The 26,902-nt window shown below is 55.4% G+C and overlaps 1 protein-coding gene and 1 non-coding gene across 4 annotated transcripts; both read right to left on the reverse strand.

Annotated features, from left to right (window-relative positions):
• Positions 1–22: 22 nt before the first annotated feature.
• Positions 23–22,128, reverse strand: TRPM2 (transient receptor potential cation channel subfamily M member 2). 3 transcript variants are annotated; one of them, XM_074546900.1, is made up of 33 exons: positions 21,887–22,128; positions 18,315–18,581; positions 17,907–17,992; positions 17,294–17,462; positions 16,565–16,745; positions 15,624–15,790; positions 15,001–15,181; positions 14,326–14,387; positions 13,941–14,141; positions 13,556–13,658; positions 13,214–13,335; positions 11,962–12,312; positions 11,520–11,657; positions 10,504–10,633; positions 10,090–10,235; positions 9,862–9,974; positions 9,233–9,452; positions 8,569–8,687; positions 8,169–8,301; positions 7,862–8,033; positions 7,140–7,323; positions 6,793–6,971; positions 6,508–6,640; positions 6,302–6,389; positions 5,568–5,655; positions 5,133–5,272; positions 4,575–4,651; positions 4,385–4,486; positions 3,982–4,068; positions 3,749–3,896; positions 2,674–2,775; positions 2,001–2,117; positions 23–1,203 (listed from the first exon to the last, which is right to left on the reverse strand). In XM_074546900.1, exons 2-33 carry the CDS (start codon positions 18,507–18,509, stop codon positions 1,078–1,080), a joined length of 4,560 nt encoding a protein of 1,519 aa, XP_074403001.1. In that variant the 5' UTR covers positions 18,510–18,581; positions 21,887–22,128; the 3' UTR covers positions 23–1,077. The 3 variants fall into 3 exon arrangements, with proteins under 3 accessions (XP_074403001.1, XP_074403000.1, XP_074403002.1); XM_074546899.1 differs by having other exon boundaries at positions 5,133–5,284; positions 21,887–22,127; XM_074546901.1 differs by having other exon boundaries at positions 3,749–3,854; positions 5,133–5,284; positions 21,887–22,126.
• Positions 2,732–2,817, reverse strand: LOC113459591 (Z6 small nucleolar RNA). Its single transcript, XR_003380990.1, has one exon. It is a non-coding gene; the product is annotated as a Z6 small nucleolar RNA (small nucleolar RNA).
• Positions 22,129–26,902: the final 4,774 nt, after the last annotated feature.

Here is a 26,902-nt window from a genome sequence, read left to right on the forward strand (position 1 = left end):
GCTGTCAGACACCAGCAGCCTGCAGTGTTTAATAATGGTTTATTGAGCTGGGTTGAACACATTGCCAGGCTGAGCCCCCTCCCCTTGCCAAAGCCCCGTGCAGCACTGGTGAAACTGCAGTTGTTCCATGGTGGGCACCAGTGTGGGGTGAGGAGCCTTGGCTGGCCAGGTCTGATCCACTGGGAGGAGGTGGGGAACCAAAATCCCCTCCTGAGCAGTCCCAGGCACAACACACCACCGTGGGGCTCCTCTGGATGATCAAAAAATGTGTCCACAGTGCCTTGTTCTCCCCAGGGCAGGCAGCAGAAAACGTGAGTGAAAGACCCCTTAGAGCAGGGATGTCTGGGATTGACACACAGATGTCCCCACCTGCCCAAGGAGCCACAGAGCAGGGGTCACCTGTGTCCCAGCAAGCTGCCACCTCCCATCCATGTGCACCAGGGTGGGGACAGGCAGGTGACATTTAGCTCAGGGAGAGGAGGGAGGTTTAGCTACAAGCTCAGCATACACAAGCAGGATCACACACACTTTGGGGCATGGCAGGGCTGTGGATCCATAGGTATACAAGGCAAGAGCTACTCACACCTTCAGGAGGGCTGGCTCACAGCTCAGGACCATGTTGTTGGGTCTGAGGCAACCAGAGGTGTGGGTGCAGCCACCACAGGAGGGACTCCAGGCCTGCCCCAGAGCAATCCTTTGGGATCTGTGGCACTGGCTCAGAGCGGGAGCAGGAGCAGGGATGGATATTCTGGAGGAGGAGTAGCTGGGGCTGGTGAGCCCCCCGTGCCCACCCAAAGCCAAGAGCAGGCTGGAGTGGACATAGGGACCATCTCACAGGGAAACCCCATGGCTCTGTGTGCCCCAAGCTCTGAGCTAGTGCTGTGGGCTGATGTGGAAGCACCAAGACACAAGCTGGGGCTGAACTTGGGGGCTCAGGTGGCAGGGAGGGGACACTTTTCCTCCCAGAGACCTGCGGCATACATTCACAGAGGCACCCAGAGCACCTCAGCTCCAGCAGCTCCCATGTTCTCAGAGCTGCAGGTCCCAGCCAGAGCCTGGTGTGTGCCCAAGGAGGCCTCAGTAGTAGGCACCAAGGAGGGTTGAGACCTTGTGCAGGAGCTCCTTGTGGTTGGCGTGCAGGGGGATCCTCTTGTCCAGCACCTGCCAGCGGATGCACAGCTCGGGGTCACAGCCCTGGAGGAACTGCAGGGGGACAGGTGTCACATGTGTGTGTGTGGCACAGACATCTTTCATGAAAAATCCTTTCCTTAGGACTTTTCCTCCTGAGAAGCCTCAGGAACAAAATGTAAACAATGGTTATCTGCTGCTGTGGAATGCAACAGGTGCATCTGTGATTGGTCTCATGTGGTTGTTTCTAATTAATGGCCAATCACAGTCAGCTGTCTTGGACAGAGAGTCTGAGCCACAAGCCTTTGTTATCATTCCTTCTTTTTCTATTCTTAGCTAGCCTTCTGATGAAAGGGTATTGATTCAGAGAGATTCTATGTTCTGATTCAATTGGAAAAATTGAAAAATTGGAAAAAATTCACCTTTCAATTGACTCAGACCCTGGAAAAAATTTCATCTTTCAATTGACTCAGCCCCTGGAAAAATTTCACCTTTCTTGGGTACTTGCCCTGTTTTTGCCTCACCTGATCCTCCAGAGAGCCCAATCTTTGCTCCACCACCCCGTCCTCTTTTTTTAGTATAGTTTTAATGTAAAATATATCATAAAATAATAAATCAAGCCTTCTGAAACACGGAGTCAGATCCTCATCTCTTCCCTCATCCTCAGACCCCTGTGAACACCGTCACACGTGCTGCCAGCCACACTCAACAGCACCTCCCATCCCAACCCCATTTTTTGGGGCACACATTTTGGTGGCACCCCACATTCATGCCCTGCTCTCCCCCACTGCATGCAGCAGAGCCCTGTGGGGCTGTGGCTGTGCAGGTGTGGCTGCTGTGCCCAGGGAGCCCCGGGGGTGGCAGCCCCTCACCGAGTTCAGCCGCTTCATCTCCAGGTCGTGCTGGGTGTCGAAGTGCACGCTGATGGCCACCGTCTCCACCCAGGCATTATCTGTGTTCCGGGGGTCGTCCAGGTACCCCTTGTGCACCTGTGCATGGGGATGGCACCTGAGCAGAGCCCTCAGCACCTCCCTGAGGGCACCCTGGGCTGGGTGGGGCAGTGCCCTGCAGGTCCGCCCTGCTGGAGACCAGAGCCCTGCTCCCAGTGGCATGGGGAGCCACTGCTGCAGGCACAGACTGGTGTGGGCAGCTCTCCCTGGGGGTCTCTGTGCTGCTATCTGACCCCCAGACACGAATTATGGCACATCCTCACCTCCCTTGCACCTTCCTCTCCGGTGGGAGCAGTGGCCAAGAGGTGATGCACCCTGCCTCTCTACCCTGTGCCACCCACATGGCCCTGTGACACCATGATGCCCACATGTCCCCATGCCGGGGTGATGTCCCCATGACACCTGTGCCACCCAGGGTGATGCCCACATGTCCCTGTGCCATGGTGATGTCCCCATGACACCTGTGTGCCACCCAGGGTGATGCCCACATGTCCCCATGCCATGGTGATATGCCCATGACACCTGTGTGCCGCCCAGGGTGATGCCCACATGTCCCCACACCCCTGAGCCCTCCTGTGACCCCCTGTGTCCCCACCTCAGTGCCTTGTTTCAGCAGGTTCTGGAACTGGGGCCAGAACTCCCTGCGCAGGATCCACTTGAGCTTCAGTGGCAGCGTCTCCCCTGGCTCCAGGGAGCCCTGTGCCAAAGGAGATAACAGCACTGGGGGCTGCCACCAGCACACTGCAGCCTCCCTCCCTGCCACCAGCCTGGCCACCAGGCCTGCCAGCACTGCAGAAGGTGCCACAAGGGCTGCTGGTGCCTCCCACCCTCCCTCTGCTGCACAAAGCCCTCAGCTCTGCCCCAGTGCATGTCTGAGTTTGCCTGGTCCAGTGTCTGCCAAAGGATGCTCTGCCAATGGCTTAACAGGCTCACATGAAGGATGTGAGGGTTGAAGCCATGGGGAGAGGCAGGAGACAATGGGTCAGGGTAAGTGGGGAAATGCCAGGAGAGCACTGCTCCCTGAGCAGCCTGGCATGCAGGTGTGTCACAGACATCTTTTATGGAAAATCCTTTCCTTGGGATTTCTCCTCCTGAGAAGCTGAGAGGCCTCAGGAACAAAATGTAAACAATAATTATCTGCTGCTGTGGAATGCAACAGGTGCATCTGTGATTGGCCCATGTTGGATGTTTCTAATTAATGGTCAATGACAGTCAGCTGGCTTGGGCTCTCTGTCTGTGACACAAGCCTTTGTTATCATTCTTTCCTATTCTATTCTTAGCTAGCCTTCTGATGAAATCCTTTCTTCTATTCTTTTAGTATAATATATATAATAAAATAATAAATCAATCCTTCTGAAACATGGAGTCAAATCCTTGTCTCTTCCCTCAACCTGAGACCCCTGTGAACACCACTACACACGTGTTCTGCAGGAGGGGCAGAGGTACCTCCTCAGCCAGGCTGTGACACACACCTGTGATTCCCCCTTTTCTGTGGGACCCTTCCCTTCCCTTCCCTTCCCTTCCCTTCCCTTCCCTTCCCTTCCCTTCCCTTCCCTTCCCTTCCCTTCCCTTCCCTTCCCTTCCCTTCCCTTCCCTTCCCTTCCCTTCCCTTCCCTTCCCTTCCCTTCCCTTCCCTTCCCTTCCCTTCCCTTCCCTTCCCTTCTTCTCACCCCAGGCAGTGCCCACACATCTGACAGGGGGTATTGTGCCACCAGCACTTCCAGCATCTTCTTCAGGCTCTTCCTTATGATGGACCCATCCAGGTTCCTCCTCCAGCTGTGGGAGAGGCCCCTGTCACGCTGCAGCTGTGGCTCCCCTCTGCCCAGCAGTGTTGGGGTTTGGCCAGGTCTCTGGGGTGACCCCACGGCCCCTTTTCCACCCCCCATCCCTACCCCACACTCACCGGGTCACCACGGGGTGCAGGGCATGGTTGGGCCCGAAGCAGTGCAGCCTCCCACGGCCTCTCAGCCCCGTCCTGCCCATGGGGTTCCTGCAGGGTGACAGTGAGGGCTCACTCTGGGCACCCCAGAATCTCCCCTACCCCTGCATCCCACATTTTGGGGGTGTTTTTGGGGGTCAGCCCTAAGGATGGTGCATGCAGTTATCCCTGCCCCATAGGACAGTGGGGATGGGATGGATGTGCCCAGGCAGCCCTGGCCTCTCTGTGTGCCCGTGCTTGTCCTGCCAGGTGGCTGCCATGGGGGTGGCACTCACAGTGACAGTGACACTCACACTGACAGTGGCACTCACAGTGGCTCTCACAGGGGCAGTGGCACTCACAGTGGCACAGTGACAGTGGCACTCACAGTGGCAGCCCATCCTGCACGGTGTACAGCCCGTGGAAGCTCTGCCGGTCAATCAGCCCGTCCATGGTGTTGTAGTTGATCTTGAGCAGAGACTCCAAGGAGCTGCAGGGTGGGAGGCAGCCGGGCTGGGAGGGCTGGCTGTGCCACCAGGGCAGGGAGGAGGGCTGGGGAGCCCTGGGGGGACACTCACAGGCTGAAGGGGTCCTGCACTGCCATGTCCTTGTGCTCAGCCGAGTAGGAAGGGGGGTCGTAGAGCGGGAAATCCACCTGCATGACACATGGCTGGGTCAGCCCCCAGTTTGTCAGTCCCCCTGGGACCCCAGGGACACCTCAGGGTGCAGTGTCTTCCTCTGCCCAGCTCGTGGGGTGCCCCCCAGGTGATGCTCCAGGCTCTGCTGGGGGCTGAGCTCAGACTCCTGGCTGGAGGGCTCACACCACCATGGAGGCCAGTACTGGATCCTGTCCCTGCCCCTGACCAGCCATGCTTCAGGAAATGCACAGGTGGGTGGTTGTACCCCCTGTGTCCCACCAAGCATCCTCAGGCACTGCAGGTCCCAGCAGGAATGGATCCCAGCCCTTTTCTCTGGGGTCATTCAAGCAGTGACTCCAGGAAGCCAAGGGTCCCTCCCAGGGCTGGGAAGAACCACAGCTCCCAAATGTGGGATGATGGGCTCCTCTCCCCACCACTGCCAGGATGTGCCTCAATCCTTCCCCTGCCAGCCCCAGTGCCCCTGTTCACAGCTCCTACCTCCCAGGGCACCTTCTCGTCGGGCACAGGGAAGCGGAGAATGTGGGACCCCGGGTACAGGAGGTTCCGGGCCAGCACGTGGCATGGGGGCTGCCTCTCCTCGGGCCTCCCCTCCAGGGCAAGCTCCTTGGTGCCCAGGGCTGTGGAGGAGCCTGTGGGGCAGACACAGACAGCAGGGTCCCACAAAGCAGGGGCAAACGTCCAGCACTGTGGGCTGGGGCCCTGCTGAGTCTCTCCATGGGGATGTTGGTGTCCCCTGGCTTCCCTTCTGGCATTAAACCCCGGGGAGGGTGGGGATGGACTCAGGAGGGGCTGGATGAGCTCATGGAGACACCAAACCTCCCAGGAGCAAAGGACCCTGTGTCTCCCTGCTTGGCAGAGGGGTGTGAGGGCTGCCCAGCCTGGTGCTGCTGGGGAGGAGCGGGCTGTGCTTACCCACGGCCGGCACATCTTCTGCCGGGCTGAAGCCATTGCCCCGCAGCGCCTGCATCATCCACCGCAGGGCCTGGGCGCTCTGATGGACCTGCAGGGCACAGCACAGGGTCACCCCCTGCCCCACTGTCCCCTGAGTGCCACGGGACCCTGCCCTGGCACCGCCACCCTGGGCACCGACCGACCGCCGCACCCTGTGATCCCAGCTGAGTCCTGGTGTTTTGTTGCAGACATCTTTTATGAAAAATACTTTCCTTAGGATTTTTTCTCCTGAGAAGCTGGGAGGCCTCAGGAACAAAATGTAAACAATGGTTATCTGCTGCTGTGGAATGCAACAGGTGGATCTGTGATTGGTCTCATGTGGTTGTTTCTAATTAATGGCCAATCACAGTCAGCTGGCTCGGACAGAGCATCCGAGCCAACAAGCTTTTGTTATCATTCCATTGCTTTTCTATTCTTAGCTAGCCTTCTGATGAAATCCTTTCTTCTATTCTTTTAGTATAGTTTTAATATAATATATATCATAAAATAATAAATCAAGCCTTCTGAAACATGGAGTCAGATCCTCGTCTCTTCCCTCATCCTCGGACCCCTGTGAACACTGTCACATCAAAGGGTATTGATTCAAAGAGATTCTATGTTCTGATTCAAGTGACTCAGACCCTGGAAAAATTTCACCTTTCAATTGACTCAGACCCTGGAAAATTTTTATCTTTCTTGCCCTGCTTTTGCCTCACCTGGTCCTCCAGAGAGCCCAGTCTTTGCTCCACTACCCCCGTCCTCTTCACCCTGTCCAAGTCCAGCAGCTCTGCCAGCACATCAACCCTGGAGAGAGAGTGCAGGCTGGAACACCCTCAACAGCCACCCCTGCCCTGATCCCAGCTCTTCCATGCCAAGGACACCGAAGGACAGAAGGAATTTCCTTCCCAGGGGGCAGCCATACCTCTGTGCAATGTCCCGGATCATCTGCTCCGTGTTCTGCTTCTCCTGGCACTGCTGGTGCTGCAGGTAGCTCTCCTTCAGGTACATCTCCCACGAGAGCAAGGCAGCTTCTTCGTTCTTCTCCAGCTTCTCCTCTGCCCAGGGAAGAGCACGGCAGCGCTGTCACACCCCTGGCCATCCACCCCAAAGCGCAGGAGCGCAGCCCCTGTGCCCAGCCCTGTGCCTCGGTGTGCGGTGCCATGCCCTGGGGAGGGGGCAGAGGACAGGAGGGAGTGCTGGTGCTCACTGAGCTTGTGCTGGGTGGCAGGCTGGCGGAGCAGGCCCCGGCGCAGCAGCAGCTGCAGGTGGCTGAGCAGGATGAGCGGCGGCGGTGCGGGCGGGCGGCCGTGGTACTCCTGGATCAGGTCGTGCCGCTGGAACTTCCAGATCTGGTCCGTGTGCTCCTGCACCTGCTGGAAGGTGTAGCTGGGGCACAGCCCAGGTGTCAGCCGTGCCGTGGGGATCAGGGGGCACAGCGTGGCTGGATGGTGTCCCAGCTCTACCCAGCTCCCTCATGCAGCTACTCCTACCACATCTACAATCCCCAGGTGGGATCCCACTGCTTCCACCACACCTGGAGCCCCCCAGACTCACTTGAACATGGCAATGAGGAGGTTGAGGAGGAGGATGTTGGTGAAGAGCAGGTACAGGCACAGCAGGATGACTGTCAGCCACTCTGGGAAGATGGGTGTGTTGTTGTCCCCGTTTGTCTCCGGGCACTTGGGCTTGTAGGGGTCAGTCCCATTGGGGCTGCACTGGTCGATGTTGAAGTTGACCCCTGTGGGACAGCACAGTGTGACTCCATGCTGGCCAAACCTCTTGGGGTGTCTTGGGGAGCACATTCTGCTCTCAGACAGCTCCAGGGAGCTTAGCACCAGGCAGAGACTAAACCTCCATCTGTGCCATCCCAGGTGCTCTGCTCACTGCCAGCTCTGTGGGACTTCCATAGGCCAGCACGGCATGAGTTTGGTACATCAGCCCTGCCACAGCCACCCTGCTCGTGCCATGGTTATCACAGCCACCCTGCTCGTGCCATGGTTATCACAGCCACCCTGCCATGGTTATCACAGCCACCCTGCTCATGCCATGGTTGTCACAGCCATCCTGCTCGTGCCTTGGCTATCACAGCCACCCTGCTCATAGAATGGCTGTCACAGCCACCCTGCTCATGCCATGGTTATCACAGCCACCCTGCTCATGCCATGGTTATCACAACCACCCTGCTCATGCTATGGCTATCACAGCCACCCTGCTCGTGCCTTGGCTGTCACAGCCACCCTGCTCGTGCCGTGGCTGTCACAGCCAGTGTCCCATACCGTCGATGTAGGAGGGAATCTGCCCGAAGATGGTCAGGTAGGAATGGTAGACCACGCCACGGAAAAGCCATTCCACACGTTCCTCATTGTGGATCAGGATAGCCTGCTTGGCCACCCCAAAGGACACCACCCACACTGCCAGCAGGAAGAGGAAGAAGAAGACATCCTTCATCTGCAAAGACACAGGGAGAGGATGGCTGTGTCCTGGAGCAAGCCCCTCTCCAGGATGGGATGATAGCGGTGGCACATCCAGCTGCTGCAGCAGGAGGGTCCAGCCTCATCCCCCAGGACAGGGGGGAACTCTCACCATGCGCTTCACAATGATGATCTTGGGCCCCAGTGTCCTGCTGACTGTGAAAATGTGCATCAGGCGCAGGCAGAAAATGATGAACGCCAGGGACAGTATGATGCGCCCAGGGTACAACGTTGATGGGATCAGCCTGGACAGGAAAGAAAGGAAACACCTCAGTGCCACTATAGAACCATAGAGAATCATTTAGGTTGGAATTGCTGAGAGGGAGGTGAGGCCCTGGCACAGAGAAGCTGTGGCTGCCCCTGGATCCCTGGAAGTGTCCAAGGCCAGGTTGGACAGGGCTTGGAGCAACCTGGAGAGTGAGAGGTGTCCCTGCCCATGGATGGGCTTTAAGGTCCCTTCCAACCCATACCAGTCTGAGATTCCATAATTCTGTGAAAATACTACAGCTCACCTGCAAGTCAGCCCTGCAATAAAGACCAGGATGGCACAGATATCCAGCTTGTTCCAGAAGTCCTTGATGTACAGGGAAGCCATTTTCACAATCCCGAGTCCATCTGGATCATACAACAGCTGTTGAGAAGAGAAAAGGGGCTGGGTGTAAGATACCCATGTGTCTCATGGATGGAAGGGAGCACACAGATCATCTGGCCATCACTGGACACTCACTGTCCCAAAGGCAACCTGAGCCTGTGTGGTTTGCTCTAGGGGCATGGGAGGAGCATGGGGACACCAGGGACATTGGGGCTCCTCAGGCTGGAGGAGAAAGGCACTGAGATGTTGGAGCAAAAGCTGGAAAATTTCAAATATCAAGCAAAAGCTGGAAATCCTGCTGGGAATTCACCCAAAGGAAGAGCTCCTCCGTCTCCTGACATTCCCAAAACAGACACCAGACACCTCCTGGGAAAAGCCCTCCAGCATTTTCTCCTGCAAATACACAGCAGCCAAGGAGAATCCCTGGCCTCAGAGATGAGGAATCTGCTGGTTCCACGTGCCAGGACCTCTTGGAACAGGGGCTGACACAAGAAGCAGCATGGGAACACGAGCTGTGTGGTGGCACCTCCCAGAGCACCCAGGGGATGTGTCCCCTCCTGTGCCACCTGCCAGCCTGCCCACACCTGGCGGGTCTCCTCGCACACCAGGGAGAAGAGCCAGAAGTAGATGAGGTATTCCCGCCAGGAGGGCGTGGGCTGGAAGTCGACCATCAGCACGTAGGCGAAGAGCAGCAGGAAGCTGAAGTAGGACAGGGTGTTCATGAGGAAGATGACGATGGGCGCCGTGAAGAAGGCTCGGAGGCGTGCCAGGCAGCCCATGGGGGGCTGCAGCCTCTTCTCCCTGCTGCAGGAGGGATGGATGTGGGTTCAGGAGGTGCCACAGCAGCTCCCCCCAGCCCAGCTGAGGCCAGAGGAAGCCCTGCCTCAGTGCAATGTCACAGACATCTTTTATGAAAAATCCTTTCCTTGGGATTTTTCCTCCTGAGAAGCTGAGAGGCCTCAGGAACAAACTGTAAACATTGATTATCTGCTGCTGTGGAATGCAACAGGTGCATCTGTGATTGGTCCATGTTGGTTGTTTCTAATTAATGGCCAGTCACAGATGCACCTGTTCCATTTCACAGCAGCAGATAATCATTGTTTACAGTTTGTTCCTGAGGCCTCTCAGCTTCTCAGGAGGAAAAATCCCAAGGAAAGGATTTTTCATAAAAGATGTCTGTGACAATGCAAGAGTGTCCCAGCTGTCAGAATACCTGAAGGTGATGAGCTTGGTGTAGAGTAAGGGGAAGAACAGCATGCAGGTGATCACCCTCCAAAGGCCATTGTCCACAGACAGCTTCCCCCACCAGACCTTGGTTAGAAAAGCCTGTGAAGAGGAGAAAGAGGAGTTCTGGCTACAGAGGCCGAAGGGCAGAGTCACACAGCCACCCACGAGGAACTCTTGGGCACATTCTCTCCAGGGACCACTGCTGGCAGCCCACCTGGACGCCCCCATGGGACACAAAATTCATGTTCTTGGCCTCCAAGGCCAGCTGCAGACAGGTTGTCTTCCCCCAGGCCTCAGAGACACGGGTGAGAAGCTTCTGGGCTCTCTCCTCATCCTTGCGGTAGCACTCTGTGAACACACCTGCAAGGGCCAGCACCAGCAGGAGGAGGCTGAGCTCTGGGGCTCACAGAGCCACCCTTCTGAGCTGGATCAGGACATGGCACCACACACTGATACTCCCACCAGTGTGTGGGCATGGCCTGTGGAGCATAATCCCCAACTGTGGGGATGGGACCCTCATTTCTCACCCCCCAGACACCTCCTGGGTAAAGCTCAGCTGCCCTGGAATGCAGGAGCAGCTCTGGGGGGGACAGGAGCAGCCCTGGGGTGCTGGTGCCCTCCTGCTCACCAATTGCTTTGTGCTCGTACTCCTCGGCCAGGGCCAGCATGTCATCGGTGGTGTCTGTGTCCTCCTCCTCCTTGGCCAGCTCCTTCAGGATTTTGCTGCAGGCCAGTGCAGCTGCCATGCAGTCCTGGCTCTGGCACAGAAGAGGAACAAGGAAAGCATGGGCACTCTGTCTGTCACGTCCCAGAGGCCTTGACAAGATCTGCCCAGATGCCACAGGAAGGAGGGAGGGTGGCCCAAACAGATTGGTTCTCAGGATGGACAGTTTGCCATGGTGCTCAGGATGGACACCTTGCCGTGACAAGGGCTGAGTCAAGCTCACCTGTAGATAACCCACTGCCTGGGGAATATGGGAACAGCCCTGCCCTGGGCTGATGGGGCAGGGTGGCTCCTTGGCATGCTCACTGTGCCACCAGCTACACTGCCCCTTGTCCTGGAATGCTGTTTATGAGTGGAAGACTCCTCCACCCCAGCTGTCATGTCCCTGGGGGCTCTCTCAGCCTGACTTAGCCCACTTCTGGCTCAGCACATCCCTTGTGCCTGTTTTGGCCAGGAAATGAGGGATCTGGCCTCATGGTGTGGCTGGGGATGGACATTAAGTTCCCTCAGGCTGGCTGGCTCCTGTTTGGCTGGGGTCAGGCTCAGGACAGCTCTCCCACTACCCCAAATCCCAGTGGGGCTGTGAGGTTCTCTTACCCTTTTACCCTCTTACCTTTTTTACTCCCTTACTCTCTTGCGCTTTTACTCTCTCACCCTCTCATCCTCTCTACCCCTCTCCTCTCTCAGGCCTGCTCTGAGCTGTGTCTGGCAGCTCCCAGCAGGGCCCTGCACCCAGGCCCTGTGCAATAAACCCCAAATCCCAGCAGGGCCTTGCACCCAGGCCCTGTGCAATAAACCCCAAATCCCAGCAGGGCCCTGCACCCAGGCCCTTTGCAATAAACCCAAGTTCCTGACCTGGCTGCAGAGATCCCTCATCTCCATCCATCCCGACCATCCCACCCCCCTGGCTCCTACAGTACCTGTGCCCAGATGATCTCTGCCAGCTCCCTGCGGTTCTGCACCACGGCCCAGATGAGCAGGTCGCGCACGGGGTCCATGGTGAAGGTGACTCGGCCAGGAGAGCGCTTGTAGAGGGACCTGAGGCTGGAGCCCTGCACCTGCAAGGTGTGCCACGCTCAAACCCCCGCTGCTGCCTCCAGCACCCATGCAAAGGGCTTTGTCCGGCTCCCAGGACTGGATTAATCCTGGGATTTTCACTTTTTCTAGTGGGATCAGGTGGAGCTGTGTGTCCACCGTGCACCCGCCCCACCAGCATCACGCATCCACACAGTGCTACAGCTGTAGGAAGCTGCACCTTTTAGACGACTAAAAGGCACTTTTAGGAGCATTTTTGAGCAGACAGCAGGACAGAGACCCGGAGGCGGTGTCCCTCCCTCCCCAGCGGTAACCCGAGATGCGTACGTTCAGCTTGATGTGCGGCACGGGGATGGAGAGCCGGGGCCGCTCCGCCTGTTTGGGCTTGGGGTACAGGGGCTGCGTGGAGCATCCCAGCAGCTCCCGCAGCACCTGCGAGACGTGGTGCATCTGCAGCCTCGGCACCTTGGAGCCGGCCGTGTGCTCCCTCTCCTCCAGCAGCACCTTCTGCAGCTTGCTGTGGAACAGGCAGGACGGCGCCAGGTTGTCGTAGAGGTAAACCAGCGTGTCCCAGGTGACAAAATCCTTGAGGCGCACTCCCTGCTCCAGGAACAGCTTCACAAAGTCGGGTTTGTTGGAGATCAGGGCGGCTGCCATCACGGGGTGGAGATCGGAGGGCTGGCAGGGCAGAGGCAGAGGTGAGGGACTCCCTGGTCTCAGAGCTCCTACCGTGCTCCTCACTTGGGGGGAGATTTCATCCCTGAGCACAGGAGGAGCCTTTGGATGTGAGAGAGCACAAGGCATGCACTGAAACTTGTGGGACATTCCCAGAGGGTTAGAAGAGGGCATTCCTCTGTGGCAGTGGAGCTCTCTGCCCCCTTGGCTGCTGGGCAGAGGGATGGGTAGGGCAGGGACCACCTATCCCAAGTTCAGGAATATCACAGAATCGCAGGACAGCTTGGGTTGGAAGCTCATCTCGTTCCAATCCCCTGCCAGGGGCAGGGACACCTTACAGGTGGCCAGGTTGCCAGCTTGACCTTCAACATTTGGGGCATTTATCCTCAAATGTTTCACTGTTGGGTTCCCAGCTCCCACCAGCCCTTCCCAGTCTCATCAAAGGTGTGTGAGCTGGAGAAACCCAAACTGTTGACTGCGATAGGAAAATCCCTTCCAGGTTCCACAGCCCCATCAGGAAGGACAGAAAACCCTGCTCAGCCTTGGCTTCTCAACAGCAAGGTCAGGCAGGGATGGCAGAGCTGGCCCCTGCCCCACTCTGCAATAAGGTATGAGCAGGGAAGGGTTTAGACACAAACCACAGGGCAGAGCTGTCAAGAGGTATTTTGAGTTCTAGGTGAGTGTTTAAAAACACTGGTTTTGAGCAAAATACCAATTGCCTTTGTGTGTGCTTAGCTCTGCTCTGGATGTTTGAGAGCATTTTTGAAGAACAGCCCCAGTTAATGCACTGGGAGTTCAGGGTCCAGGAGAAACCCCTTTAAAACTCTGCCTGGATGCAGCCAAGGTGAGAAGTTCCTGCCAAGCTGTAAGCCTGACCAGACAAGCAGCACAGGCGTGGCCCTACCTTCCAGTCGTGGTCATCTGTGAAGATCTCACTCCGGGCAATGTCCACCCTGTTCCAGGCCACGGCCAGCTTCAGCTGGTGGTCCCAGTTCTCCCGACCAAAGTGGTCCTGGTTTCGGGATGCTGCACACAAAGTGAATGGGTTAGAACAGAGGATCACTCAGTGAGAAGATACCACCTGGGAGCCTCCTTGGATCTGTGGCCCTTTGGATAATCATCTCTCCCCAGGAACAAGATTTGGGGACTTCTTTGGTGACCCCATGAGTCAAGCAGAGGTGGAAGTGACTTGAACCCTGTCCTGTTCACCTTGCCCCATCCTTCCAGGGAGGCCCCCAGCCCTCACCTTTGAAGAGGGCCTGGAGGATGGCCACATCCACGTCCTGCTGGCCATATTTGCCCTCTCTGAAGATGGTCAGGAGCTGCCGGCTCCGCACAATGTCCTGGATCTACAAGTAGAGCCGTGGGCAAGCAGTGGGCAGCAGCATCTCCTCCCTGCTGCTCCCCACTGTGCTGGGCAATTCCTCACTGCCCTCCATCTCTGCAGAACCCCTGGGCTGTGTCCTCCACAGTGGGCTGGTCACTAACACTCCCTCTGTGCCCAAAGGGAGCCTGAGCCCTTGGGGTGCCCACCAGGACAATGATGAGGGTGGCTGGGGGCAGATGAGGCTTAAACTCCCCACTGGGACCCTTGCTGCTCTTTGGTCTCCCAGAGGCAGCAGGGGACTCACCTTCTTGGTCCACTCCACCAGTTTGCTCTCAGTGAAGAGCTCGTAGGTGTCCTGGAAGAGGACACTGAGTTTGCTCTGGATCAGGGCAATGGTGATCTTGGCCACGGGCAGGTTGGCCACCTGCGCGATGACATCGGCCACGCGCCCCGACCCTTCCACGATCACACAGGGGGTCCCGTGGGTGATGGCGTTGTAGATGGTCTGCAGCAGAGCGGGCAGCTTGGTCAGGATCCCTGCCAGGCACCTGCAGGCCCTCTCTGAGCCTGGCACCCTCTGCTGCTCCCAGCACTCCTGTCCGTGTGGCACGAACAGGAGCAGCGCCCTGGGATGGAGCTGTCCCTCCTTTGCCTTCCCCTGCCTCAGCTTGCCACAGGCAGTTCCTTACATCAAGAGTCCCAGGGCCTCCTTCCAGCACCACACACACAATGGGGATCTTGATGGCAACACCTGCAGGGAAGCAAACTCAGGGTGACCTTCCCATAGAGCTGATCCCCCCGTGTGGTCTCCTCTGAGTGGAGGAGTGCAGAAGGAAAGGTGGGAGCAGTGTCCCTGACATGTCAGGCTTCAGGGGAAGGGAGGAAAACCATGCCCAGTTTTTGTCTGGCAGCTCAGACACATGGTGGGATTTTTGGGGGTGTTCTGTGCAAGGAGTTGGACTAGAGGATCCTTATGGGTCTCTTCCAGCTCAGGGGTTCTGGGGTTCTGTGAGCACATGAGTGCATGTGCCATGGCAGGAGATCATCTGCACAGTGAGAAGGTGACATCTGGAAGCTCCCTTGGGACCTGGCCCTCTGGGAGAAATTACTTTCCCTGAACAACTCAGCATCACAAGGTTTGTGGACTCCTTTAGTGATCCCATAAGTCTGGCAGAGAAAAGTTCTTTGATCTGTGTCACGGAGGAACCAGGTTCCACATTTATCATGGCAATCCTCTCAGCCCCTGTGCTGGATCCTCCAGGGAAGCCACAGCCCCTTGCTGGAGCCCAGGAAGGACACCATTCCAGGGGAATGGCCCATCCCTGCCTCAGGCCAGGCTGTGTGTTGTAGATGGTCTGCATTACCTCCTTTCACCTTGGTCTGCTCAGAGATGAACTTCTCCAGCCTGGTCCTCAGGGGGATTTCCACGCCGTACCTCCCGTGGGTCCCGTCGTCCACCAGGATGAAGTGGGAGTGGTTGCTGTCCAGGCAGGACAGGCTGCCTTGGTTCTCCTCATCCAGCATGTACTCAGCAGGAAAGCCCCCCTGTAAGGAGCAGGAGGAGACACTCTGGGAGAAGCCTGGCAGAGGAGCAGCAGACAGCCAAAGTGACCAGCACATGGGGACAGGAATGGGTCAGCCTGTGGGGACAGTCTGGCCAAACTGTCCCTGTGCCCCCACAGCGCTCATGTCAGCCTTGCCCCATGCTGCACTGGCCCTCACACCCACAAGAGTCCTCCCAGGAGAAGCACAGAACCACGGGCAGAGTGGAGTGGCTTCTCAGAAAATTCCAGCCTGGTGCCATCCCTGGAAGAGTTCAAGGCCAGGCTGGATGGCTCTTGGTGCAGCCTGGTCTAATCAAAGATTCCCTGCCCATGGCAGAGGGTGGGACAAGCTGAGCTGTCAGGTTCCTTCCAACCCAACCCATTCTGGAGTTCTGTGAGCATCACTTGTGCCCAGCTGTGTTTCCCTGGGCTGCCTGGCTCACCATGGGGCAGATGAGGCTCTCGCGGTTGTACACGGTCCCCCAGGTGGCAATGCCAATGGTGACAATGTCGCCCTCCTTGTGGCTGCAGCTCAGCATGAAGTCTCGCACCGCCTCTCCCACCTGTTTCATCACACCAGCGTGGGACCCCCCTGTGATGATCCAGGCTCCTGGGAGGGGGCACAGAGGGCCATGGGAAGGGAGAGGCTCTGCCCACAGCCTCCCCCGTGTGGCAGTGGGTTCCTGGGGTGCTCCATCCCCCACAAGATGTCCCTTCCCTGCCCTGGTGGCACAGGCAATGCCTTCTTCAGCACCTGTCTGAGCCTCTTTTATGACTGAGCAGGAGCAGCCCATCCCTGGTGATCGTGGTCCAGGTAGGACCTACAGGGCTCCTAAAGCAGCTTAGCGTCACCAGAGCAGCCCAGCTCACTGAGCCTGGCATGGCCAGGGACAACCACAGGGAGACCCTTGTCACAGACACGTTTTATGAAAAATCCTTTCCTTAGGGTTTTTCCTCATGAGAAGCTGAGAGGCCCCAGGAACAAAATGTAAACAATGGTTATCTGCTGCTATGGAATGCAACAGGTGCATCTGTGATTGGTCTCATGTGGTTGTTTCTAATGAATGGCCAATCACAGTCCAGCTGTCTTGGACTCTCTGAGACTCACGAGCTTTTGTTATCTTTCAATTCTCTTTCCTTTCCTTTCAAGCCTTCTGATGAAATCCTTTCTTCTATTCTTTTAGTATAGTTTTAACATAATATATATGTAATAAAATAATAAATAAGCTTTCTGAAACATGGAGTCAGATCCTCATCTCTTCCCTCTTCCCAGGACCCCTGTGAACACCGCCACAGACCCTCTGCATCCAGATGACATTTAAAAGTCCCTTTCAACCCCAACTATTCTGTGATTCTGCAATTTCATTATTCTGTGGTCTCTTACCTGTGGTCTGGGCCACCTTGACCAGCCCTTGCCGGAAGATGTTCTTCAGCCTTGGCTTCATGACGAAGTTTTTGGCTCCCCCAGTGACTGAGATGAGCAGGTTGGGGGGGTCGAGGCCCCAGTGCTGTGTCATGAGGTGGTAGATGACCCTTGGGGGGGTGTCCGAGGAGACACGCACGTACTGCAGGAAAAGGAACCACGCACATTTGTTATTTTGAGTATAAACCACGGGGTCAGGGTAACAGGACACCTCCTCCAACACAATTCCTCCTGTCCCACCCCAGAGGCCTCCCAACACCATTCCACAGCAGAGTCCTGCTTCTGCTGGTCCAGGTCTTTGTCCATGACCCTATTCCGTTAGCTTTCCTAGGAACAAACATTTCCCAGACAAATCTGAGGGCAAGGATAGGGAACAGCCACTCCTTGAATCTTGTGGCTTCAGAAAGAGTTTAAGGCTGGGAGAAGGGGTCCTGTCTCAGTCTTTCCACTGCTTGAATCACTGTTTCCTTTGGGGCAATTCCACCCTTTCTCAATGTCCTCTCATCAAGGAGGGAAATGCTCCTGTGCCATCTCCCATGTCATCACACAGGTAGCCAACCTGCCCATGGCCAAGATAACCATTGCCCTGATCCAGAAGAAAGTCAGTGACCTCTCCCACAACACCTATGAGCTCTTCACTGACCCAAGCACTGTCTCCCCACACACCCACAGGGGGGACAAGCAGATCACCTTCCCTGTCTTCTGCCCCAGCCCTGTGAAGCGGATATCACCGAAGGCATCCGTTGGCATCTCCTGGATGTGCCTGCTGGGGTCCCACTCCTTCCCCAGGAAGATGGGAGGCTTGGCAGCATCGTCCAGGTGCTGTTCCCTGAGATAGCCACACTCACAAACGATCCTCCTGAAAAACACACCGACAGCTCCATGGAGAAACCCCAAAGGCAAAGCCGGGCCTCAGCCTGGGCAGGAGGTGCTGTTCTCCTCAGGAACATCACAGGCCCCACATCTCCCACCCAGCTGCTCCCCCAGCTCAGAACTTGCGCAGAAACAAGGGCAATGTTTGGGAGGAAATAAATGGAAAAAAATAAAAATATTTCCACTGGTAGAGATTTAGGACAGAAATATTTAGGGTGGAAATGACTGCATGCAAAAGCCTTGGAAATGTTTTTCCCTGGGACACAGAATCTGAGCCATGTGGGGACTCACCACATGCTGAACAACCAGTTAGAAAGAGGGTTTTGAATCACTGTGACAGAAAGCTGTGATTTTCTGGTGCTGTAGCTTTGTAAACAACCCTAACTTCTGCTCTCCTGCAGGGGAGGGAAGGAGGGAGTGCCTCACTTACCCAGAATCTGATGTCTGGGAGCTTTCCACAAAATAGGTGCATTCCTTCTTTCGGATGTTTTCAGGAATCCAGGAGATGAGATTTTCCTGGTGGAGGAAGAAAAGCAGCCAGGGGTCAGGGTTTCTGGAAAGGGCCAGAAGTTATTCCAGGGATGTCAGAGATGGGAGCACATCTGGGCACTTCTTGGGGTGTGAAGGATGAAAGCTCCATCACTGTCTGCAAAGAAAAGCCAGATGCACTCCAAGGTGAAGGGATATGAGTGCTGGCCATGTGCCTCAGATATCTGCAGGCTTTCTATCCCTAAAACCAACCTGATCAGTTATTAATGCTCCTGCTAGTGAGCCACTCATTAATGCTGTTTCATGCATGTGCCAAACCATCCCCTCTTCCAGCACCCCCTGAACTTGCCTTTTCATTGCTGCCAGCAGGGAAATGAGCCTTCCTCCTGCTCCTGGAGACGCTGCTGCTGCTCTGCTGCAGGTTGGGGACCACCTCGAAGTCGCTCATCTTGCTGGGGTGCGTGGCAGGCTCATCTCCCCTCTCGGGGCACACCTTGTTCAGCTCGGAGGGCAGCACCCGGGCGCAGCGCCCGCGCGCCGACATGGCTCCTGTGTCCTGGGCTTCTCAGCCTCCCTTCTCCTGATCCTAGGCTGGGAGCTCCTCAGCATCCCCATCCTGAGGGCAGTGGAAGAGAATCAGAGAGTCCCAGAATGGTTTGGATTGGGAAGGGCCTTAAATTTCATCTCCTTCCACCCTCCTGACAAGGGAAGGGACACCTTCCCCTCAAGCAGGTTTCTCCAAGCCCCCTCCTGTCACCAGACATCTTTTCATGAAAAATCCTTTCCTTAGGATTTTTCCTCCTGAGTAGCTGGGAGGCCTCAGGAACAAAATGTAAACAATGGTTATCTGCTGCTGTGGAATGCAGCAGGTGCATCTGTGATTGGTTCATGTTAGTTTGTTTGTAATTAATGGCCAATCACAGTCAACTGGTTCGGACTCTCTGTCCAAGACAGAGTCTTTGTTATCATTCTTTTCTATTCTATTCTTAGCTTAGCCAGCCTCCTGATGAAACCTTTTCTTCTATTCTTTTAATATAGTTTTAATGCAATATATATAATAAAATAATAAATCAAGCCTTCTGAAACCTGGAGTCAACATTCTCATCTCTTCCCTCATCCAAGAACCCCTGTGAACACGGTCACACCCTCCAACCTGGCCTTCAAAGAAATAAAGGATGTCCATGAGCTAAGGGCACTGAGGTGCCCCATCCATCATTGCCAGCGTGGAGGTTGGCCCACCTGCCATCCCCTCAGCACAATCCTGACACAGAGTGTCCCCACATGTGTGGTGACCACAGCACGCACCACAATTCTCTGGGGGAGCCCCTTGATGCCCACAAAGTGCCCCAGCATTGCCAGCCTGTGGCTCTCCTCACCTGCTCTCCACTGCAGGCAGCTGGGATATTTCTGGCAGCAGGGAGAGCAGAAACTAGGTCTCTTGTGTGAGCAGTCTGAGCATGGCCCTGCATGGAAAATCTGGGAATGTGGACATGCAGGCTGCAGGAACCGGGTGCTGGAGTCCTGTGTCCCCGGCAAAGGTGCCCTGAGAGCCCCAAGATGCACATGGGCTTGCTGCAAAACTCCTGAGCCCCCCTGAACACTGAGAGCCCCCTTTGCTGAGATGGGAGAGCTGCTGGGGCAAAGGTGGAAATGCTCCTGGGGTCTCTGGGGCCCAAGGGGGGTGGTGTCCTCTCAGGAGAGCTGGGATTAGGTAATGGAGGAAGCCCCAGGCTCAGGTGATGCTCTGCTCAAGCTGTGGGGTCTGTGTTTAGGGAGGATTTTTTTCTGCTTTCTTCAAGCCACATCCTGCATTTCACCCAAGGGTGGGGAGTCCTTGTGGGGACAAGGATGCTGATGCTAAATCATGTAGTAGCAATGAAAAGCTCTTTTATCAGCCTCCCTCCTGGGATCTCCCACAGCCCCACTGACCTTGGGAGGCAGATTTTGGCAGGCTTGATTTCTGCATCAGCACAACCCCCAGCAGATCTGATTTTTGGAGAAAGAGCAGTTGAAATAAGGTCAAATGCACTCCTAGTTCTTGTCCGTGGTCCCACAAGGCAGACAGGCTCGTGGGGGCTTGGGGCATGGCCACAAACAGCTCATAAACCCATTCAGGAAGGGCTCCAGCACCTGGAATAGCTGTCTGTTCCTCCAACACCTGGAATTCCTGTCCTTAGGGGCTTGGGGACAAGGACAGGCACACACTGCCTGCCTCCCAGCTTGAGGGGGTCAGGATGGCCCTCAGCACACGGGGTGGTCACAGTACCCAGCAGGATGGAGTGCAAGACTGAAAACTGCCCCTCATCCTGCCCTCCATGAAAACTGCCCTTGATTCTGCCACCCTGAAAACTGCTTGTGATCCTTAACCCCCTGAAAACTGCCCACCCTGAAAATTGTCCCTGTTCCTAAACCCCTTGAAAACTGCCCCTCTGAAAACCACCCATGCTCCTAAACCCCCTGAAAACTGCCGGTAATCCTGCCAACCCCGAAAACTGCCTGTGATCCTAAACCCCCTGAAAACTGCCCGTGATGCTTCCCACCTCAAAAACTGCCCCTGCTCCTGGCCCCCATAAAACTGCCCTTGTTCCTGCACCCCTGAAAGCTGCCCCTGCTCTTGCCCTGCTGAAAATCACCCCTGATCCTAAACCCCCCAAAAACTGCCCCTGATCCTGTCCACCCCGAAAACTGCCCATGCTCCTGCTCCTCTGAAAACTGCTTGTATAATCCTGCCAAACCCCAAAACCCGCCTGCGATCCCAAACCCCCTGAAAACTGCCCATGATGCTTCCCCCTTGAAAGGAAGGGAAGCCCCCTTGGCTCCTGCCCCTCTAAAAATTGCCCCTGCTCCTAAACCCCCTGAAAATTGCCCGTGATGCTTCCCACCTCAAAAACTGCCCCTGCTCCTGCCCCCTTGAAAACTGCCTCTGATCCTGCTCCCCTTGAAAACTGCCCATGCTCCTATACCCCCTGAAAACAGCATGTGATCCTAAAACCCCTGAAGACTGCCCCTCTGCTCCTGCCCCCTGAAAACTGCCCCTGATCCTAAACCCCCTGAAAACTGCCCGATTCTGCCCCCACAGAAAACTGCCCCTGATCCTAAACCCCCTGAAAACTGCCCCTGATTCTGCCCCCACAGAAAACTGCCCCTGATCCTAAACCCCCTGAAGACTGCCCCCACAGAAAACTGCCAGTATAATCCTGCCAACCCCAAAAAGCGCCTGTGATCCTTAACCCCCTGACTGCCTGTGATGCTTCCCACCCTGAAAACTGCCCCTGATCCTAAACACCCTGAAAACTGCCCGTGCTCCTGCCCCCCCTGAAAACTGCCCGTGATTCTGCCCTCCCTGAAAACCTCCCCTGCTCCTAAACCCCATGCAAACTGCTCCTGCTTCTGCCCCCCCTGCAAATTGCCCATGATCCTGCCCCTCCTGAAAACTGCCCCTGTTTCTAAACCCCCTGAAAACTGCCCCTGTGCTCCTGCTCCCCCTGAAAACTTCCCTTGATCCTGCCCCCCTGCAAACTGCCCATGCTCCTAAACCCCCTGAAAACTGCCTCTGCTCCTGCCCTCCCTGAAAACCGCCCCTGATCCTGGCCCCCTAAAAACTGCCCCTGATCCTAAACCCCCTGAAAACTTCCCTTGATCCTGCCCTCCCTGAAAACTGCCCCTGATCCTAAACCCCCTGGAAACTGCCCCTGCCCTCCTGAAAACTGCCCGTGATCCTGCATCCCTGAAAACTGCCCGTGTTCCTAAACCCTCTGGATACTGCCTGTGATCCTAAACCCCCTGAAATCTGCCCCTGATGCTAAACCCCCTGAAAACGACGCGTGATCCTGTACCCACGAAAACTGCCCCTGATCCTAAACCCCGGCAAGCTGCCCCAGTTCCTGCCCCTCCCGGCACACCCTGCCGCGCTGCCCGTACCTTTCGTGCCGCATCCCCGGGCCGCATCCCCGGCTCTCCGCTCCGTGCCCCCGCAGCCATTCAGCCCCGTGTCCCTCCGCTCCGCCGGGTCATTCTGTCACCAGAGGCAGCGGTGATGAGCGGGGAGCGGGGCAGAGCTGCCTGCAGAGAGGAGGAGGCGGCAGCCGCTGGCAGCTTCCCAGCAAATCAGGCTGCAGGAGCGATCCGAGCCGCGGAGCTGCAGAGCCCAGGCGGTCCCGAGCTTGCTGGAGTGGCTGAGTCACCCTGGCAGTGCCCGCAGTGAGCCCCGATGCCCCCAGCCCCAGGTGGGCAGGGCAGCATCCACACCCGAAACCCTCGGGGCAGGCGTCAGGATGGGGTTATTGAGGATGTCAGAAGTGCCCCTGCCCGAATTAAGGTGCAAATGTCACTGTCACATAGGCCAGTGATAATGGTATAGGGTTTATTTGACTGTGAATATCAAATTCACTGGAGAGAGGGGGGGAAAGAAAGAAATAGGAAATAGGTGGGGGGGTGTTGGGGAAGATGAAACAGGAAAGCCTTATAAATATGATTGCCTGGCAAAAGATTTTGAGAATATAGAAACTATAGGCGAGATTGAAATGAAAGCAAGGTTTGAGATACCTTAGTTACTAAACAACTGGAAAACAATGGTGTGGCCAGCTGAAGGTAATCCCCGTTTGATGGAACAACACCCTCTGCTTGCAGACGGGCCCAAGGGCCAGAGCAGACCCTGCCAGCTTGGCAGAAGGGGCCCAAAAAGGAGTTTCTAGTGTTTAAAATGTAACACAGTACAGTAATGTAATGATTCTTATAGGCTGCATGTAAATGCTACAGGAACCTCATTTTCTTTCCCCTTTTACTCTCTTACACTTTTGCTCTCTCACCTCTCTCCCCCTCTCTTCTCTCGGGCCTGCTCTGAGCTGTGCCTGGCAGCTCCCAGCAGGGCCCTGCACCCAGGCCCTTTGCAATAAACCCCAAATCCCAGCAGGGCCCTGCCCCCAGGCCCTTTGCAATGAACCCCAAATCCCAGCAGGGCCCTGCACCCAGGCCCTTTGCAATAAACCCCAAATCCCAGCAGGGCCCTGCCCCCAGGCCCTTTGCAATGAACCCCAAATCCCAGCAGGGCCCTGCACCCAGGCCCTTTGCGATGAACCCCAAATCCCAGCAGGGCCCTGCCCCCAGGCCCTTTGCAATAAACCCCAAGTTCCTGACCTAGCTTCAGAGATCCCTCATCTCCATCCATCCTGACCGTGCTACCCCTGACGCTCCTACAGAGTGGCACAGACTCCTACAGGGGGGACAGAAAGAGGGACAGAAACAGGGACAGAATAAGGAAAATATCAGCACTCCATGGATATCAGTGATGTTCTGCTGATTCTCTCCTGCTAGTCTTCTTGATGATGAAGGTCCCCCCAAAAAGCATAGAATTCAATGGTTTAATATACACTCAGGCCAGGTAGGAAAATCCAGGTAATTCACTAAGGGAAGGGTGGCAGGGGGGAGTTTGCCATTGTCTCTCACCACAGATTTTGGGTTTGTTGCATCCCGTGCAGTCCTGTGGTGGAAGGCTTCAGGAATGACTTGGGGGGGGGCGGGTTTGATGGATTAATGGATTAATTAACCTCAGCTGCCTCTCACATTAATGTCCTGTGGATGTGGCATTCTCTGAGCTGGGGGTTCCACAGCAATCTGTGTAGGGGAGGATGGATGGTGACACTCTGTGTATTGTGGCCATCTCAACTGTGACATGTGCTGTGACAGGGTTTTCCCCTTATCTAATCTCAGCAATTTGCTTTCAGTCCAAAGTCCCAGTCAGGCATCTTCAGGGAGGTTTCTTTGGTTGTAGCTTCTTCATACAGTTTTTGTTATGATGGGAAAAAAGCTATATCAATGTTTGAGGCATGAACTGTTTAATTCTCTGACAGCTGATATGATGGGCAGGGGCTGCTTGGGGGATGGATGCCAGAAAGGAGCAGCAGCCTGGTGGTGCTGATGGAGGCCCAGGTGTGTGAAAGGCTTGGTAAATGTGATGAAAAATCCTTTTTTGAACTGTCAAAGTCCTTTTATAGTACAAAAATATGTTAACTTTATGTATACATATACTATACATAGTAATTAAACACCGATATAAAGACGCAGTGGAGCTTTACTGAAGATTTTGGTATTGTTTATGCTGAAGTAAAACAAACCCTGGAAAGAAGGATTTTGCTTTTGGAGTCTGAGTGCAGTCCCTGAGGGATAAAGAACAGCTTTATCCCTGGGATGAGCAAGGTCCCACAGCATCCCAGGCTCTGAGACCCTCCCAGGCTGGTCTGGTGTCACAGCTCAGTCACTGCAGCCAGAGGGACTCAAGGACACCTGGATCCATGGACCAGCAGAAACAGCAGCTTTGCCAAGTTTTACTGTCATTTGAGATCTGTTAGTGTGGGTGTCAGTGCTCAGTCAATTTGTGCTGCACCTGAGGATGTGATGGATGTAAGAACCTCATAAAAACCCCACCTGGGTGCCTGATTTGGCTGGGACATCTCACACCCATGAATAAATATTTGCGCTCTGTAATTCCAAGCTTTGCATCCCCACCTGGCACCTTGGTTGGCATGGGCCACATGTGAATTTTTATTTAGGAACCACAGGCAACAAAAGCCTTTTGGATGGTGCTTTCCTTCTCTCATTATGCTCTGTGCCCTGAATTAACTGGTTCTCTGGTGGATTTGCAGCCACTTAACTTGCATTTGCCACAACACTCAGTTAACAAACCCAGCATCCGTTTTCCTTGGGAAATGTGCTCAGCAGCAGAGCCAGGCCAGGCCAGCAGCCAAGGCAGTGGATGCTGCAGCAGTGATTTGGCTGCTGTGGCTCAGCAGCAACAACAAAACACTTGGGAATCCAGGCAACTGCAGCTCTGAGAGAGCTGAGGGTCTGCAGAACCAGGGCCACTCATCCCATGGCTCCTGCTGGAGGAGAGAGCTGTGTCCAGAGAAGGAAACAGAGATGTGAAGGGTCTGGAGCACAAGCCTTGCAAGGAATGGTTGAGGGAGCTGGAAAGGGGCTCAGCCTGGAGAAAAGGAGGCTCAGAGGGGACCTTGTGGCTCTGCACAACTCCTGACAGGAGGGGACAGCTGGGGGGAGATCAGGCTCTGCTCCCGGGGAACAGGGACAGGACAAGAGGAAGTGGCCTCAGGCTGTACAAGGGGAGGTTTAAGCTGGATATCAAGGAAAAAATCCTCATTGAAAGGATTGCCAAGCATTTGAATGGGCTGCTTAGGGCAATGGTGGAAGCACCATCCCTGGAAGTGTTCAAAAAAATGTGTGGATGTGGCACTTGAGGACATGGTTTGGTGGTGAACAGAGTGGAAGTGCTGGGTTGATGGCTGGACTCAGTGACCTTAGAGGGCTTTTCCCACCTTGATGATTTCATGATTCTGTGATTCTCTGATGATAAAACATTGTGGGGCAGTGCTAGGAGACAGGTGGGAAGAGAAATGCTGCTGGATCTCCAACACAGCCACGTCCTTCAGGTTTGGGGTGAAGCTCTGTGCCCCCCTCATGCTGTGCTGGGCAGAAGCACTAAACCAACAAGCAGGGTGAGAATGGAACCCCAGTGGTGTGCTCACCTCCCTTAGTGAAAATGGAACCCCAGTGGTGTGCTCACCTCCCTTAGTGAAAATGGAACCACAATGGTGTGCTCACCTCCCTCAGCTGAAAATGGAACCCCAGTGGTGTGCTCACCTCCCTTAGTGAAAATGGAGCCACAATGGTGTGCTCAGCTCCCTCAGCTGAAAATGGAACCCCAGTGGTGTGCTCACCTCCCTTAGTGAAAATGGAGCCACAATGGTGTGCTCAGCTCCCTCAGTGAAAATGGAACCCCAGTGGTGTGCTCACCTCCCTTAGTGAAAATGGAGCCACAATGGTGTGCTCATCTCCCTCAGCTGAAAATGGAACCCCAGTGGTGTGCTCACCTCCCTCAGCTGAGAATGGAACCACAATGGTGTGCTCACCTCCCTCAGCTGAAAATGGAACCCCAGTGGTGTGCTCACCTCCCTTAGTGAAAATGGTACCCCAGTGGTGTGCTCATCTCCCTCAGCTGAAAATGGAACCCCAGTGGTGTGCTCAGCTCGCTCAGCTGAAAATGGAACCCCAGTGGTGTGCTCACCTCCCTCAGCTGAAAATGGAACCCCAGTGGTGTGCTCATCTCCCTCAGCTGAAAATGGAACCACAATGGTGTGCTCAGCTCCCTCGGCTGAAAATGGAACCACAATGGTGTGCTCATCTCCCTCAGTGAAAATGGAACCCCAGTGGTGTGCTCACCTCCCTCAATGAAAATGGAACCCCAGTGGTGTGCTCACCTCCCTCAATGAAAATGGAACCCCAGTGGTGTGCTCACCTCCCTTAGTGAAAATGGAGCCACAATGGTGTGCTCATCTCCCTCAGTGAAAATGGAACCCCAGTGGTGTGCTCACCTCCCTCAGTGGAAATGGAGCCACAATGGTGTGATCACCTCCCTCAGCTGAAAATGGAGCCACAGTGGTGTGCTCAGCTCCCTCAGCTGAAAATGGAACCACAGAGGTGTGCTCACCTCCCTCAGCTCACTCCCCAGCCCAAGGAGGTGAGTTCCACTGCTTCCCCTGAACGAGAGCAAACAGCTGAGCCACTTCTGTGGGAGAACAGATGCTGCTAATAAGGCAGTAAATAAATCCATGTGCAAGGCTTTATAGTTGGGTTGTAATTACCTCTGCAGTGCCAAGAGAGCCGACGCCAGGGCTGCACATTAATGACACATTAATGGGAGCGCTCATCCGCTCTGGGCTGGCTGGCTCCCCAGAGAACAGCGCTTTTATTTCATTTTTGCACATGCCAAAACCACCATGGGCCGGTGGGACTCGCCTGGAGCCAGCACTGGGGTGGTTCCCACTGCTCCTCCTAAAAGCCCAGCTAGAAACCAGCAAGGCTGAGAGCAATTCCCAGCAAGTTAACATCCATTTGCAGCAGTGGGAGCATGGAGGGCTGGCTGTG

This window comes from Zonotrichia albicollis, chromosome 9 (genome assembly GCF_047830755.1).
Source record: "Zonotrichia albicollis isolate bZonAlb1 chromosome 9, bZonAlb1.hap1, whole genome shotgun sequence".
NCBI lineage: Eukaryota > Metazoa > Chordata > Aves > Passeriformes > Passerellidae > Zonotrichia > Zonotrichia albicollis.

Excerpts from the sequence above, each read along its gene's own strand:
- TRPM2 (XM_074546899.1), bottom strand. The coding sequence starts at position 18,509 with ATGTCGGCGCGCGGGCGCTGCGCCCGGGTGCTGCCCTCCGAGCTGAAC. Across the intron at positions 17,993-18,314 it reads CTGCTGGCAGCAATGAAAAG|GAAAATCTCATCTCCTGGAT; the intron begins GCAAGTTCAGGG and ends TTCCTCCACCAG. Across the intron at positions 11,658-11,961 it reads TGCCGCACATCAAGCTGAAC|GTGCAGGGCTCCAGCCTCAG; the intron begins GTACGCATCTCG and ends CACACCTTGCAG.